Source organism: Pteronotus mesoamericanus, unplaced genomic scaffold (genome assembly GCF_021234165.1).
Source record: "Pteronotus mesoamericanus isolate MK-2021 breed Mesoamerican mustached bat unplaced genomic scaffold, CSHL_Meso_final scaffold_54, whole genome shotgun sequence".
Classification (NCBI taxonomy): Eukaryota; Metazoa; Chordata; class Mammalia; order Chiroptera; family Mormoopidae; genus Pteronotus; species Pteronotus mesoamericanus.
Window position 1 is genome coordinate 2,194,230 of NW_026555321.1, and position 15,221 is coordinate 2,209,450.

At 57.4% G+C, this 15,221-nt stretch overlaps 1 protein-coding gene across 1 annotated transcript in view; it reads right to left on the reverse strand.

Annotated features, from left to right (window-relative positions):
• DLEC1 (DLEC1 cilia and flagella associated protein) overlaps positions 1–15,221 on the reverse strand; it is a 50,043-nt gene that overhangs the window by 2,265 nt on the left and 32,557 nt on the right. Inside the window, exons 19-33 of the mRNA XM_054595864.1 lie at positions 12,876–13,015; positions 10,878–11,031; positions 10,113–10,223; positions 9,044–9,174; positions 8,415–8,606; positions 7,484–7,554; positions 6,928–7,079; positions 4,926–5,041; positions 4,374–4,444; positions 1,662–1,867; positions 1,452–1,565; positions 1,234–1,377; positions 1,052–1,146; positions 741–825; positions 336–554 (exon numbers count right to left, since the gene is read on the reverse strand). Of these exons, the coding sequence (XP_054451839.1) occupies positions 336–554; positions 741–825; positions 1,052–1,146; positions 1,234–1,377; positions 1,452–1,565; positions 1,662–1,867; positions 4,374–4,444; positions 4,926–5,041; positions 6,928–7,079; positions 7,484–7,554; positions 8,415–8,606; positions 9,044–9,174; positions 10,113–10,223; positions 10,878–11,031; positions 12,876–13,015 (2,001 nt within the window). The remainder of the gene's footprint in view (positions 1–335; positions 555–740; positions 826–1,051; positions 1,147–1,233; positions 1,378–1,451; positions 1,566–1,661; positions 1,868–4,373; positions 4,445–4,925; positions 5,042–6,927; positions 7,080–7,483; positions 7,555–8,414; positions 8,607–9,043; positions 9,175–10,112; positions 10,224–10,877; positions 11,032–12,875; positions 13,016–15,221) is intronic.

A 15,221-nucleotide genomic window follows, 5' to 3' on the forward strand; every position in this document is an offset into this window, starting at 1 on the left:
TGCCGTGCCTGTCCTTTACCCCCTAGCTGACCAGACTGGCGGTCTCTGTAAGGCCTGTGTTTTTGCCTTGAGGACAGAGAGGAGCCTCTGGTGGGTTCTAAGCAGCAGGACGTCTGAGCCAGCTTTGCCTCCCTCAGAGGTCGTGTCACTCTGGAGTGGGGGGTCAGTCACATGCAGTCTGGATTACAAATGTCTGTGTGTATGCGCGCCAGGGACAATTGTGTAAGACTTCAGTGTGTCTGTACATTCGCGTGCATGTGCGAGACAGGAAGGTGCCTGACCCAGGGGAGTGTTTCCTTCCAGGGTGAGGGGGAACCCCAGAACCCTCCACTGACCAGCATGCTCTCGTGTGGGTGGAGCACCAGCTGCCTGCCTGCCGCCGCCGCCCCCTCCTCACGCTCCTGCTCCCAGCCAGGGCCAGGGGCTCTGTGACTGCGGCCAACTCCATCTTGAGAAACAGAGAAGGGCCTGGAAACGCGGAGCCGGAAGTAGTGTGGGATTTCCGTCGTGTTGGTCAGCTTCAGGTGGTGGGTGGTCACCAGCTCACTCAGTACCTGGGTGGCCACAGAGGTAGGGGAGGGGAGGCATGCCTCTCTCCCCTCTCCTCGAGCCCATAGCTCTGAGATGGGGATGGGGTGCTGGGGAGGGGACTCAGACGAGAAGGCCCATGCCTCAGCAGGGCCCACAGGGCTATTTGAGGTCTAGGTAAATTGTGAGGGTCTGGCGGGCAGCACACTCACCCCAGAACAGGGCTGCTCCGGGATGAGGTCGCTTGCCTGGAGCCGGAATTCCGTGCCGCCGCCATAGTCCAGCTCGACGCTGAGCCTGCCAGCAACAGGCATCGCAGGGACAGGCTGGGCCTCTGGGTCCCTGGCTGTCCCCAGTGCTGCTGATCTGGGCCTGGCCAGCTTCCCCTGGGCTCACCTGCTGGCTGCTTCTCCCTCCCATTCCTATTGTCTTGCTCCCAGAACCTTGTCTGGTCCCCACCAGTGCCAGGGAAGGGTGCTCCCCACAGGGGACGAAGGGAGGCCAGGCGGCCCAGCTGACTCACTGTGCGGGCCTCACGTAGCCATGCAGGTCCAGCCTCAGGGGTCCCACGGCGAAGTCCTGCAGACGCCACCTCCTCCCTGGAAGCTCCCTTTCCACCTACCGAGCCCAAGCCCGCTGAGCAGGTGCGTGCTACCCAGGAGGGAGGCAGTGGCTGTGGCCCCACCCCGGGCCGGGAGGGCTCACCTCGTTGTCCAAGCTCATGAAGCCAAGGGCATAGCCAACACACTCCACCTTGTGCAGGACGTGGGGGGCAAGGACCATGGGTGTGAAGGAGACGGAGATGGTGCTGCTGCCCCCTGCAGGGACCACCTGGCACAGGCACACGGCCTTAGCACTGCTTGGTGCCGCAGTCCGGCCAGTGGGGGCTCTTCCGGGCAGCTCCCAGCCCAGCCCCAACTCACCACCTGCTTGGGGCTGATGCAGTACAGGTGGTCGGAGGGCACTCCCTCGTGCCCCTGCAGGACAACTGAGATGATCTGTCGGGCCCTGTCATTGGCCTTGCAGCCGCTCTCATCCTGTCATCAAGATGTCACTGAGGCTCACACAGGCTCAAGGCCCACTGGCCACACCTGGACAGCTAGTCTGAGACCGCCCACCTCCCCTCTGCTCACAGACTGGGCAGCTTCATGGCTGGACAAAGATTCGTTAGAGAGACTTGGGGTCCAGAAGGGGCTGCCGCTCTCTGGGATCTCAGGGCACAGGAGGTCATTTCCGGCTTGGTCCCGCAGCGGGAAAGGCGGCCCGTAAAACACCAGCAGATCCACCAGCTGGTCCTCCTTTTCTTCTGGAATATAGGTTTCCCAGTCCAGGCGGATGTCTGGGGCAGGTGGTGGGGGCGGGGGGCAAGGAATAAGGAAAAAGCAGGCAGATCTTCCCCGCGCCCCGCCTCCCTGCAGCCCCTTGGAGGCTGCCTGTTATCCCAGACTGTGTGGAGGGGGCCTCGCTCCTTCTCTACTGTCACTTACTGACAATTCTGGTTAAAAAAAAAAAAAAAGTCTACAGGCTTAGACCCTCCGGCTCTATCACCCCTAGTCCTCCAGGTCACAGGGCGGGGTCTTCACGTCCCAATGCACGAACCCAGGCACCCTGCGCCCTCCCCCAAACGCCCCCTCTGCTGGCCTATTTGCTGACCTCCGGGCCCTCCAGCTCCTGTACCCACTTGGTCTCCCGCTCCACCCATCAGCGCCAACCCGCGTCCACGTCCTTCCCCAGCCAGCCTAGTCTTTGGGGACTGCCACATCCACTTCTGTCTTGCCAGGATTCTCACGTCTCCTCTGCCCCCATCTTTGTACCTGCCTGGCAAAACCTAGCCCTGCACGAACTGAACTGACCCTCTGGGCCCCATTGTAGAAAGTCCCTCACATTCCAAACAGCTTGCCATCCCCCTAAATCTGTTCCCAGCCTGAACTGTGCCCCCCCCCCCACCGCCCGTCACTCTGTTGTCTACTTAGCTTTCCTTGCCACACTGTCACATCTTCCCTGTCCTCTGGCACCTCGACTGCCTCCCTGTCACTTAGCAGGTGGTCCCACCTCACCTCCCAGAAGCCCCCAAATCAGGAAGCCCCTGAAGTCCTGACCCAACCCCCCAGGTCTCTCTGTACTGATCCCATCTCCCCTCCCCGCCAGCCTTCAGTCCTGTCCCCCCGCCCCTCTTCAGGGGCCAGCCACGTCCAGTCTCCCCCTCGCCCCGCTGCTTCCCGGCAGCACTTACACAAGGACAGGCCCCCTCACCTTGAACAAGCTTCCCTCTGCCAGGAGACCTTTCCCGTACCACCGTCTCTCTCCCTGTCATGGGATACGCTGTCCCTCATCGCCTCCTGCTCCTCGGCTCTCGCCCACACCCCAAGCAGCATCTGATTCATGGGCCTGGCCCTGAGGCACAGCTGGTGCTCACATGCCAAGGCTCCTGATCTTGTGTTACTTCAGAACGTTAGCGGGCACTTGCCTTTCACCCTCATCCCATCGCTCTCAGCAAGGCCACCAGCGACCTCCACAATCTCACTTTCAAGTAAAGGCCGGGAAATGAGCACGTGAGGGTGAGCCCCCAAGGGAGGGAAGGTAACCACCGCAAGAAAGGACAGTAGAAGAGAAATTCCCAATGAAACAAAAGGAAGGCAGAATGAAGTCATGAAGTGCAAAATGAAGAAAGTAGGAAAGTGAAGTAAAATAAGTCATAAAATAAGGAAGAAAAGTATATACTGAATGACTATTCCTCTGAAAAGATATAGAATGCCAGATTCTGGGTTTTTAGAAATTCCAGCTCTCTGTTTACAGATAAACACACATCACAGCCACAAGGGTGCAAACGGGGATGGGCGAACAGATAGCAGCCAACGCCAATGTGCGGCCAGGCGCAGCGATGTTACTACGGGCAAGGTGAGACAGGGTGGCTAAAGTCATCATTCGCAAGATTTAGTTCTCAAGTGCACCTAACAACAGAGCAGGTAAAAACATAAAACTACTGGAAGTGCCAAGAGAACTTGATAAAGATGTGATTAGAGTGGTTTACTTCAATATGTACACCCTTTCCAAATTGCACAGATCCAGCAGACAAAAACCAGCAAGATCACACAGACGGGCAGTGCTCTCTCCCAGCTGCCTGTTCCTTAGAATCACCTGTGGCACTTAAAGGCCACCGTGCGCAGGCCCTGCCCCTAGACACTCTGGTTCAGCTGGTCTGGGGTAGCCCCGCCTCGAGAGGCCCGGAATCCTCACCACGAGGCTCTGACTGGTCCTGAGACGGCCACAGCTCTTCCTGTGGCCCAGATACCTGTTGTCCCCATACACTCCCCCAGGCCCAGATGGCTCGCCCTCCCTCCTGGGCTCAGCCTGAGCAGCCCTCCACCTAGACGCAGTCCCCAGCCCGTGGGCTTGGCCCAGCAGTCACACACAATGCGCCCCACACGCTGGCAGCCCATCTCGTTGCCGGTCCTGCCCATCAGGGCAGAAGCCGCTCGGCAGAGGCCCAGTTGCCCTAGTCCCTCACTATCCCCATCTCCTTGCAAGAACCTGGCATGTAGCTCAGCTACTTCTGGCTAAAGGAATGAGAAAAGGTGTCCCCTGCCAGCATCTGTCCCTGTGCCCTGGGTTGGGCAAGGCTAAGTCCTGTCCTCAAGGATACAAATGGCTCTCTCTGACAACTCCCCGACTGGCCTGGCCACGCGCCACCTCGGCCCTTGGGGGCCTCCCTCAGTGACCACAGGCCACCTGGACTCCTAGATTCTGGTCACAGGCCATTGGCTTCCCCCAGCCCCACTTCCCTCCCAGCCTGGCCCACCACACGGCACAACTTATAGCCCCAATTTATCTCACAAACGTCTCACCGCAGGGGCTGGAGTTATTCAGGCGAAGGACCCGGGTGACTGTATCTCCTCCAGAGACCTGCGTGCTGAACCTGGGGGCGGGAGACCAGGCTCAGCCCAGCCACAGGCAGCACACAGGAGGGCTGGAGTGGGGGCTCAGGCAGGGAGGAGGCCCCCCACCGTGGTCTGGCCTCATCCTGCCGTCGCCAAAACCCAGTGCTGGCGGTCTTCCCCATGCGGTGCCTGGGGAACTGTGACCCGCCCCCCCCCTGTGACAACCCGCCCCCCTCCCCGCTTCCTACAGCCACACTGACTGATAGATCCCACCTCAGTTGGTATGAGGTGCCCTGGGTGTGGCACAGACCTCAGGCCACACTGACTGCACTGTCCCCAAAAGCTGTCTGAGATGTGTGTGTCCCCTGAGGCCTCTCCCCTCTGCGGCAACCCTGTCCTGGGGCTGTCTTGCTGTGTGGCACCAAGTGGCCCTGGGCCAGCTGAAAGCAAGAAGAGAGCAGCCCAGGCTGGAGGCTGGCGGGTTCCCAGGGGGCGGAGCATGAAGCGGGGGCAGGGCACCTGATGACAGGCTCCTTCTGCGGCTGGTCAGTGATGTAGTTGGTCCTCAGAGAGCTGATGGGGCAGCCCACCACTGCCATGCGCACCGGGATGACCGAGGGCGGCAGGTCTCCCACCTGCAAACACACGCCGATCCTTTGTCACTCTTGTCACCTGCTGCCACCGCCTTCCCTGGCTCCTCATCCCCTTCATGCAAGGCCTTTCCCCCTCCAGCCAGCCCAGGGTCTCTACGGCCTGGACCCGCTCCTCCCAGCCGGAGGCTCACCCCGGACGCCCCGCGGGCCGGGGCTCCCCTGCCCTTCCCTGTCCGTCCTGCCTGCCCCAGACCCGCACAGACCTCCCAGGCTGCCTGCCTTTCACCCGCTATGGCCCATTTCATCCAATCCCTCTATCTTTTACATGGAAAGAAATGTATTATTTCTCTCTGCTAATAAAAAGTAAAAAATGCTTTTTTAAAAATTTAAAACAGTCTGATAATCACCCATAACCCTATGCCTGTCAACATTTTCACGTACAACTACCTAGGCAGACCCCTTTGGGGTGCATAAGACAGAGGTGTGAATGAGGAGCGGACAGGCACGCTTCTGTTCTGTTCTGCTCTGTTTCGCTCCTTCTCTTCACAACACAGAATTTTACTAATGAAGGTTCACACGCAGCAGGGGTGTCCAGCCTTTGGCATCTCTGGGCCACATTGGAAGAAGCGTTGTCTTGGGCCACACATTAAATACACAAACACTAATGAAAGCTGATGAGCAAAAAAAGGGTTTTAAGTAAATTTACGAATTTGTCTTGGGCTGCGTTCACAGCCGTCCTGGGCCGCGGGCTGGACACCCCCGGCAGCGCGGCTTCATGGGCTATGCAGGATTCCGTCGCGTGGGTGTAGCCCATGTTTGTATCCAGTCTTCTGTTGACAGAGGCGGATGCTTAGGTTGTTTCCTCCCCTGCCCACCCGTATTATAAACAATGTGGAGAAGGGAAGGGAACCTGGTACAAAGCTATTTGTTCACGTAGCCACTTCTTTCCTTGGGGAACCTTTAAATGTGGGTGCCCTGCACGTGGCAAAAGTGCCTGCAAAGGACGACACCTGTTTCCGAGCCCGCGCCTGCAGCGTGAGAGCACCCTTTCCCCTGCGCCTCCACCGCCGCTGCTAAACCTTGTGACTCTTACCAAAAAAAGGACTTCAGTGTGACTTTAGTTACCGGTGATGGTGACATCTTCTCCTATGTTCATCGGTCATTTGTAGTTGTCATTCCTGAATCGACTACTCAAAAACCCTTTGCCCACCTGGGCTGCTTTGTCCCCCTTATTGTTAGTTGAGAACTCTGTATATTAAGGTGATCAACCCTTTTGTCATATATCATACAAACAAGGTAAAGCAAATATCTACTATAATTAACCTGCCCAGTATACGAAATAGTTCAAGAAACGCTTCTGTGCCATAACTACATTGTGTAGGATAATGTACACGTCGCACCCCTGCCTACTAAGCTAGGAAGGCCCTGAAGGGTCTTGTCTGTTAGCTTGTTCATCCCTGTCTCCTCCCCAGTCCAGCGGACCACACGGAGACCTGCACACAGGAGGTGCTCCCTTTCACGCTCAGTGAGTGAGTGAGCAGATGAAGGCACAGACAGGAGAAGGAATGAATGCACGGAGGGTGAGGCGAAGGTGTCGCCCTGGGAGAGCGCTACTGTCCCTCCACACTTACTCCCCACTTCGGTCTGGGGTCCTGGCCCAGGGAGGCAGCCTGCTGGCTCCCTCCACCCTCCTCGGTAAGGTCCCAGCCAAGGGACCGCATGGGAAAAGCTGTGGCAGCTTCCGCTGCTCACAAGGTGCCCCTGCCTGAATCCCAGGGGCTGCTGCAGATGCGGAGGCCGCCCCCCACCCACGTCTTCTCATTTGGTGAGATGTGAGAGGAGGTGGGAGTCTGAGGTGAGGGCCCAGACCAGTTCCGCGCCCCACCCCCTCCCCGCACCGCAGGCCCCGCCCCCCTGCCAGCCCTCACCGCGCAGATGAGCTCATCCCAGTACTCGCCCCACATGTTCGCGCAGCCTGTGACGTCGATGCGGAGCTGCTGGTAGGCCCCCAGCACACCCTGGGAAACGTGGGGAAAGAAGGCAGCTCCTTTCCCGTGAGACAACATGCTTTCCATAAAATCTGGGGGAGAACAGGAAAGGGGATTCAGGACCCCGGGGCGGGGGAATGCGGTCCAAACCCTCAAGCATTAGCAAAGCTCTGTACCAGGCAAACGACCCCGACCCCGTAGCCTCTCGTTAGTCCAGCAAAACAGACCCTCTATCCGGGATCCCAGCCCCCAGGGGGAGCCCTCCCTTCTGAGCCACCACCCATCCCAAATTAAACCCAGGTCCTGGGCACGACCCTTACGCCCTACCAAGAAGGCCTCATTCAAAAGAGGGGCACCGTCAGGTGGTGAGGAGACAGCCATCTCAGAGACTTTGCTAGAAAAGATCCTGAGAGGGTCAGGGTCCGCAACATCAGGACGTCGTAGAAAGGCCCACTCTCGCCAGGCCTGGGCTCAGCGCCTGCCCTGGGAACCTTACCCAGCTGCTCCCTCTTGGCCAACTGCTGGCGAATCCGCGCCGTCTTCAGCAGGGCAGGAGACACGTCGGAGCTTCACCAGAGGGAACACAAAAGCAGCGTCAAGCCATCCAGACCCTGGCAGCCAGCATCCAACCAGGTGCCCAGTGGAGGAAGGCGGCCCTGACTACTCCTCCCAGGGAGAGCCGGCCAGGTCTCTTCTTCGCCGCCCTCTCTGGCCTTTGCTCCTGCTATGTCCCTACAACCCAAAGCCACCCTCCCCAGCCTGCCCGTTTCTGTGCCTTCGTGACCCCTGGATGCTAACCCTGCCCGGACTCCCCACCTCTTGCCCAGCTCTCTGCAATAGGCCCCCGCTGCCAGCCTCTCCTGCTGACACCTGTCCGGCATCGAGGGCACACTAACTTTTCTGGAGTGGGGAAGCTAATGGCTTAGAAACTGTGAATGGTTCCCCATGACCGGCGGCAGTGGTTTTAGAGTTGGGCTCCCCTTTCCCTTGTGATGTGGCAGCAAGGCGTTTGCCACGCTGTGCTGGTAAACTGCCAGCTTCTGTGGTGTGAACACTTTCCCTGTGGCCAATTTCAAGTGACAGCGTTGCAGGGTGCCTCACTGCCACATCTCTGCCCACACAACTCCCTCTGCCTCCAGGCCCTTCTCCCTCATCCACCAGCCTGACTCAGAAGCCCTCGGCCAGCAGAGCAGGCTGAGGAGGAGGGGCCTCAATCCCAGCCTCTCCCACAGGCCCCCCAGGTCCGGGGTGTGGGCAGCAGGAGCCACGTCCTCTCTGCGTTTCCCGGGGCGCCCCCCTGTGGAAATGCGCCCTCCCCCTCACGCCCTCCTGCCTCAGGCCACCTGCGCCCCACAGAGGCTCACGGGGGCACACCCCACCTGGCCACACCCTCCCCGGGGATGGCCTCTGGAAGAAGCCAGACTTACAGGCTGGGTTTTTGTCTCAGGCTGCTTGCAGGGCTCCCGAAGTACTCAAACTGGAGGGTGAAAGAGGTCTGTATCGGGGAGTGATTGGTCAGGACGAGCTGGCGGCTCACACAGGTCCTCAGAGGTACCGTCGAGCCGAAGTCCAGGCGGAGCTCCTTCTCGTGGCCTGGCTCCGGCTCTGCGCTGGGGACACTGCCCCGTGCCCATGGGCACCAGGTCACATGCCACCCTTGGCCCTGCCCAGTGAGCCACCGTGGGTGGGGGTGTGAGCACTGTCTAGAAACCAGGTTTCGTCCTCACACTCCCACCTCATCAAGCTGCCACTCTGCAGCCACACCCTGCTTGTCAGCCCATGGGGCCGAGAGGCTTCGAACTTCACTAACTCTCCTGGCCAGGAGCCAACTGGCTTGTCTCCCAGCTGCTGGGCCCCAGGTAGGAAAACCCCAGGTACCCACAGCCCTGTCCCCTGCCATCTCCCATCTGCCTGGACACCATGCGCCCAAGTGTGCGGGGAGGGGCCCCTTCCCGGCCATAGGAATCAGCCGGGAGGAGGCTGGTACCACAGGGCGATGCTGGTCCTCCGTGCGGCCGCGTCGGCACTCGGGCCCCGGCCCCGGCCCTGGGCTCACCTCTCGTCAGAGCCCTCCGCAGAGATGGCGATGCCCACTCGCAGTCCCTGGGGTTTCCCAGAAATGCCCAGAACCAGTGGCTTCTTCATGCCTGACACAGTACAAGGGAGGGCCAGATCGGTCAGCTCTTCCTGGAAGAAAGCCCACCAGGGGCATGTTACTACAGGCAAGTCCCAGGCCTGGGCCTCAGGACTTCTCCGGCACAGGCGGCTGCTGTGGGGCGCGCTCAACACAAAGGCCTTGCTCATCTCTGCGGAGGGCTCCCCAGGCCCTCCATGGGCCACCAGCCACGGGCCCTACGCACTGGCCGCATGCTCGCCCCAGGAAGCCCGGTCCCTTCCCCAGGGCTCCTGTCTGTTTACTCCAAACGTCTGGGCATGCCCCCGTGAAAGGAGACCCTGAGGATTGACCTCTGGAGAAGCTGCCCATTTATTTTGATGAAGCTGCTCCCACAGAAGCCAGACGCTTCCTGAGTGAGGCCCACTCCGTGCCAGGCCTGGGCCCACCTGTCCGTCACCCTAGAGCTCAGGCTCAGCTGGGTAAGAAAGCCCACTGTCCCCATGTTTGCGAGCGAGGACCTGGGACAGGATCTGCAAGTCTCTGAAGAAAGAAGTTCCTTCTTCACGTGCCACCCAGGTGGCCTTCCTGTGGGCCACACCACGGAGGAGCTGTGCCCTTCTTAGGAGGCACCGGGCTGCTGATTAGTGCCCCTCCCAGCAGCTCCCACCACAGGGCCCGCTGTGAGCAGCAGCTCTGGCCTGCGTCTCTGGGCAAACTGGGACGAAGGGCCCGCCTGTGGCCACAGAGAACAGCCTGGGGAGGGCTGAGCCTGGTGCCACTGGTGAGGAGTGGCCAATGGGTTCCAGGGCACATCCAGGTCAGGCCTGCTCCAGGCTCTCTGACCTCGTGTCCCTAGAGGGAATGGGGAACGCAGACTTAAACACAAGAAATCTCTTTCCCCCTCACAAAGACCGGGGGTAGGGTCTGAGGCCAACGTCCCCACCGGCACAGAGGCAGGCAGTCGAGGAGTATCTTCTCAGGCCCTCGGCCACTTCACACCCCTACTCACCTGGGTGTGCGTAGTCAACTCCAGACTGAGCTGCAGCTCCTCACTGGGCCCCAGTGTGCCACGCCTGGGAGAGACTTTTGCTCTGCAGAAGCTTGCTTGGTGCCCCAGGAGCTGGCAGACACAAGGGTGGGCCTGTTGTCACGGGCTAGGCTCCCGGGATGGACCAGGGGTCCAGACTGAGTGCCCAGCACTGCTGCATGCTCCGCTGGAGGCTGGCAGGCTGGGGGCTGCAGTAAGGACCAGTAGGGCCGGTGCTTACAGGTGGGGGTAAACCACAGGTCGCTTCCCCTCTCCTTCCCCGCCCCAGATGGACCTCGCATCTGTCGAGGGTCGCCTGGACTATGTGAACGCCCCTGGGAGGCCCAGGGGTGGGGGAGCGAGGGCAGCTGCCTCTGATACACAGGGAGGTGCCCCCTCTGCCACGGCACGCAGTGCAGACTCCAGTTGGCCGCACGGACATTGCCTCGGCTGGGCTGCCGACTGCTGCACGGGCCAATCATGGGCTGGGGGCTCTAGCTGTGGGCACCTGAGGCTCCTTCTCAGACAGGCAGCTGGAATTCCCTGAAGGCAGGCCAAGGAAAAGCCAGACCGCATGTCCCGCTCCTTCGAGGGGCCCAGCTTTTCTGGGCACTGTGGGGCGAAGGACAGGCTGTGGAAGGGGGGCTGAGCATCTGTTCTGGGGGCGCCCGAGGGGCAATGCCCCCTCCGCAAGGGCTTCTGGTGCTGAGGGCCGCAGGCTGGGTGTGACAGGGTGGGCTCCCTCACCTTGCCCCAGTGGAACCGGGTGGGCAGGAGCGTGCCGTTGATGAGTGTGACAGCTGCCATGGTGGGCACGCCCAGGTAGAGGCTGCTGACCTTCACGTGGCTGCTCTGAAGGTACACGTAGGGCTCCTGGACCTCGGCATACACAGGGAGGTAGCTGGAACACAAGGAAAGAGGAGGCACAGTAATCAGAAGAAGAGAAATAAAACTATCCCTGTTTGCAGATGACATGGCAGTCTATGTAGAAAATCCCAAGGGATCTATTTTTTAAAAACTCTGAGAACTCATAAGGCAGCAAAGTGACAGGGTACAAAATCAACATACACAAGTCAATCACACCTTTATATGTTGACAATGAACATGTGGAAACAGGAATTAAAAATACAGTGCCATTTATAATCGCTCCAAAAATGAAAATACTCAGGTATAAATCTGATTAAACACGTACAGGATTTGGGTGCTGGCAACCAAAAGACACCGATGAAAGAAATCAAAGGTAAGTTAATAAATGGAGGGACATGCCATGTTCATGGGTTAGAAGAGTCAACAGAGGAAAGGTGTCAATTCTCCCCACATTGATCTACAGGTTTAACATGATTCTTGTCAAACTCCCAGCAACAATTTTGTAGATACAAACAAGCCGATTATAACATTTATATGGAAAGACAAAAGACACAGAATGACTAAAACAAATTTTTGAAAGAGGGCTGAAGTAGAAAATCACTGTACTGATGCTAAGGCTTGCTATATACCTACACTCAGCAAGATGGTGCGCTCTTGTTGGAGGGCTATGAACACCGATCAGTGGAAAAATGTAAAAATCCTAGAAATAGACCCATACAAATATGTCTGGGTTGGTTTTCTTGGTATGATGAATGGAGGATAATTCAAAGGTATCCATAAAGATTTAAAATATACATTCAGCCCTGACTGATGTGGCTCAGTGGACTGAGCACCGGCCTGTGAACCAAAAGGTCACCGGTTGGATTCCCAGTCAGGGCACAGGCCTGGGTTGCGGGCCAGGTCCCCAGTGGGGGCGTGTGTGACAGTCAGCTGAAAAATAAATAAATGAAACCTTAAAGAAAAAACAGAAAACCCAACATCTAAAAACAAAACAAGCATTTAAATGTTTTCATAATGAAATATAAAATACATGCAGAGATAGATGCCTATAAAACAGTGTAAATGTGTTCAGTTTAGCAAATAATAGTAAAAAAGAACAACTGTGGACCACTACTACTCAACGTATTCCAGAATATGTCCACCAGCCAGCTGAAGAAAACAAACATTAAGCTTCAAAGTAATTTGGGAGGCGGTGGGCAGAGTGGATGAGGGAGTGAATGACATAATATTCTCCATAATTTGATAATTATTGAAGGTAGGTGATGGGTACGTGGGGCTCATTTCACAATTCTATTTTTTAAAAATCCTCACCAGAGAATATGTTTACTGATTTTAGAGAGAGGGGAAAGGAGAGAGAAACATCAGTCAATTGCCTCCTTCCTGTACGTGCCCCGACTGGGGATCGAACCTGCAACCTTTTGGTGTACGGGACAACGCTTCACCAACTGAGCCACCTGGCCAGGGCCAGTTCTATTTCCACATGTTTAAGAAATTTTCTGGAGGGAAGAAAGGGAGGGAGGGAACATCCCTAATAACTTTTGAGACCTACATATAACTTAAGTGTAATAATAGTATTTGCTTATTTAAATATGCCACAACTATTTTGTGTCTGTTCTCCTGTTGAAGGCTGATTGCTTCCAGTTTTTCACCACTGCAAACAGCCTGGCTAGGAGGACTCCCACACAAGCACCTGGCGGCCGCTGGACGGGGGCAGCTTCCTCTGGGGCTTAACCTAGAAGGGCTCATGCTGGATCACAGGGTATGCACATAGTTTACCTTCTATTTTCTGTAATTTCCAAGTTTTATAGAATAAAAAAAAGTGCGCTGTAAGGGCTACCCCTGCGCAGCACACCGCCCCCCTCCCCGCCGTCCACTTACCTCCAGGGCCCGTTCACAACCTCCAGCACCAGCACGGTCTGCAGGCACTGGCATTGCTGTGCCTCCAAGGTGACGTCCACTCTGCACTCCCCCAGAGGGTGGACCTGGCCGCTGGAGGGCTCAATGTTGAAAGGAGACACCTGATTGGGAGGTCAGTCCAGAAGGATAAGTAAGGAGTAAGGATTCTTGGAACTGCAGAACCTGGGGCTGGCCCTGCCCAACCAGGGTCACCCCCAAGCTGCCCCCAGCTCTTCAAAGAGCCACGTAGGATCCGGGAGGAGGCAAGCAGGCAGGGAGCACCGTGGGGCAGGAGTCTTGGGGTCAGAGAACAGAAACCGAGTCTCCCAGGGGGAGATCTCCGTGCACTGGCCAAGATGTGAGAAGCGACATGTTGGGGGCGTGGGGACCGTGCTGGGGGAGGGGCGGTGGCTCTCTGAGAGGTCTGCCCGGCCCCACTGAGCCTGTACGGGTCAACACCCCGATGGCTTTAAGTAAGGAAAGCAGTCAAGTTGCCAAATTCGGGGAGGAGTGAAGCTTCCATGTGGCCACAGATTTCGAACCCTGCCCCAGGCAGGTCTACCCCCTCCCCGACAGGGACAAAGGGAGAGGGGAAGGGAGGGGGGTTAGGAACAAGAGTGTACCTGGGTAGGGCTCTCTATCCCCTTTCTTTCTGTCCTTTCTTTGTGTCCATGGGCCACACTGGCTAGTAGGCTGTCATTGGACATTGAAAAATCACACCCAGGAGGGAGATTGATCCTCTTTGGTCTCTTCCTTCCATGAGACCCAGACAATGAGTACCTGTCCACCCTACATGGGCCTGGCTGGCCTAATCTCACCTTATCTCCTACCCAGGCGGCCATGCTGTGCTGCCTGGGGCCCTGTGCTCTTTTGCCTCTGAATTTTGCTCCCCAACACTGGCAGGAGGTGTGGGCTGGCCGTCACTACAGGCCATTCAGGCCTGACTCCCAGAGAAAGTGCCTTGTGTGCTCCGGCTTCATCTCCTATGATTCTGCCACCCATCAGCCGTGTGACCCGGTCCCTCTCGGTCTCTCCTCCACCAAGTCAGGAGATTGGCTATGGTTCCTAAGGTTCCAGCTGGGCCCTGGGAAACCCCAAGGAGTCCTCAGAAGTGGGGAGAAGAAGGATGGGGGGGGGGTCTTGGGGTAGCCAGAGAAGCCATACTTTATTGTAGGTTCTGGGCTTCTGTGTAATGCTTCATGAGAGGAAAGGGTCCCTGTCTTACATACTGACACTAGCCTGTCCCCAGTCCCAGTCCCAGGCCTCTGTGGCTTCACAGTCCAAGCGGGGAGACTAATGAGCCCCAGCTGGGGAAGTGCTAACTCCAAGCCTGTGTATCTGGACACTTGACGATGGCGTTGTGATTGGATGCAAAGGCCTAACTTCCAAGGTGCAGAGTGCCCGTCTAGAGAAGTAAGGCCATCGGGTAAAGGAGAGTGGCTTTGGAGTGGAGAGGAAAAGTCCTGAAGAAGGGAACATGAGTCAGCAGAAATGACGCATGAGTGGCTGTGACTCTTTCCCTGCTTCTGAACGGGGAAGGGAAAGCCCTCAGCGTCCTGACCTGGAGAGCAAGTGGACAAGCGAGAGGGAGACCTGCGCAGGACACAGTCAGAGGGAGGTGCTTTTACCAAACACACCTGTCCAGAGGCTCGCAGGTGCAGGGGGACCCAAGGAGGCTCCCAGGGATCTAAGGCCGCCGAGTGTGACAGCGGGGGTGGCTAGCCGCTGGTTTACAGCTCGCGGCTGCCCGTGAGTAGGAACAGACGCATTGTGACCTGGTCTTCTGGACTGCACATCGTCTACTCAAATGTGATGCCGCAATTTACATGTGAGGATGATAATACGTAGCTGCTTTTGGTGTTTTCTTATTTTATAGTAAAAAGAAAAGTGCTTTTTGAATGGAAATGAATCGGGTTTTCTTTTGGGAGCCCTTCAGTTTGGGCTGGAGCCCAGGCCCACGCACCCCCTGGTGGCAGGCACGCACACTGCAGGCACCATCCTGGGGAAGTTCCCGAACTCCGAGAGCCCGCCCAGCCCATTCCTCCCGGGAGGCCTTGGAAGCTTCCTGCCCAGCTCAGCTGCCTATTTTCCTCCTGACTCAGGCAGCTCCGACAGAGGGGGAAACCCGTGTCCTATTTCTGCGTTAGACAGGAGGGAAAGTAACAGGAAAGTCCAATTTGGGGTTAAATTCTGCTGCAAAAAGTACCCAGCAGCTTCAAGGATGGGTTGAACTGGGGACACTGTCAGGCTAAAGTCACCGGGCAGGCTTTTCCTCTCCCAGCCTCGGCCCTCTGACTGCCTCAGCGCTACATTTGCAGGGCAAACACA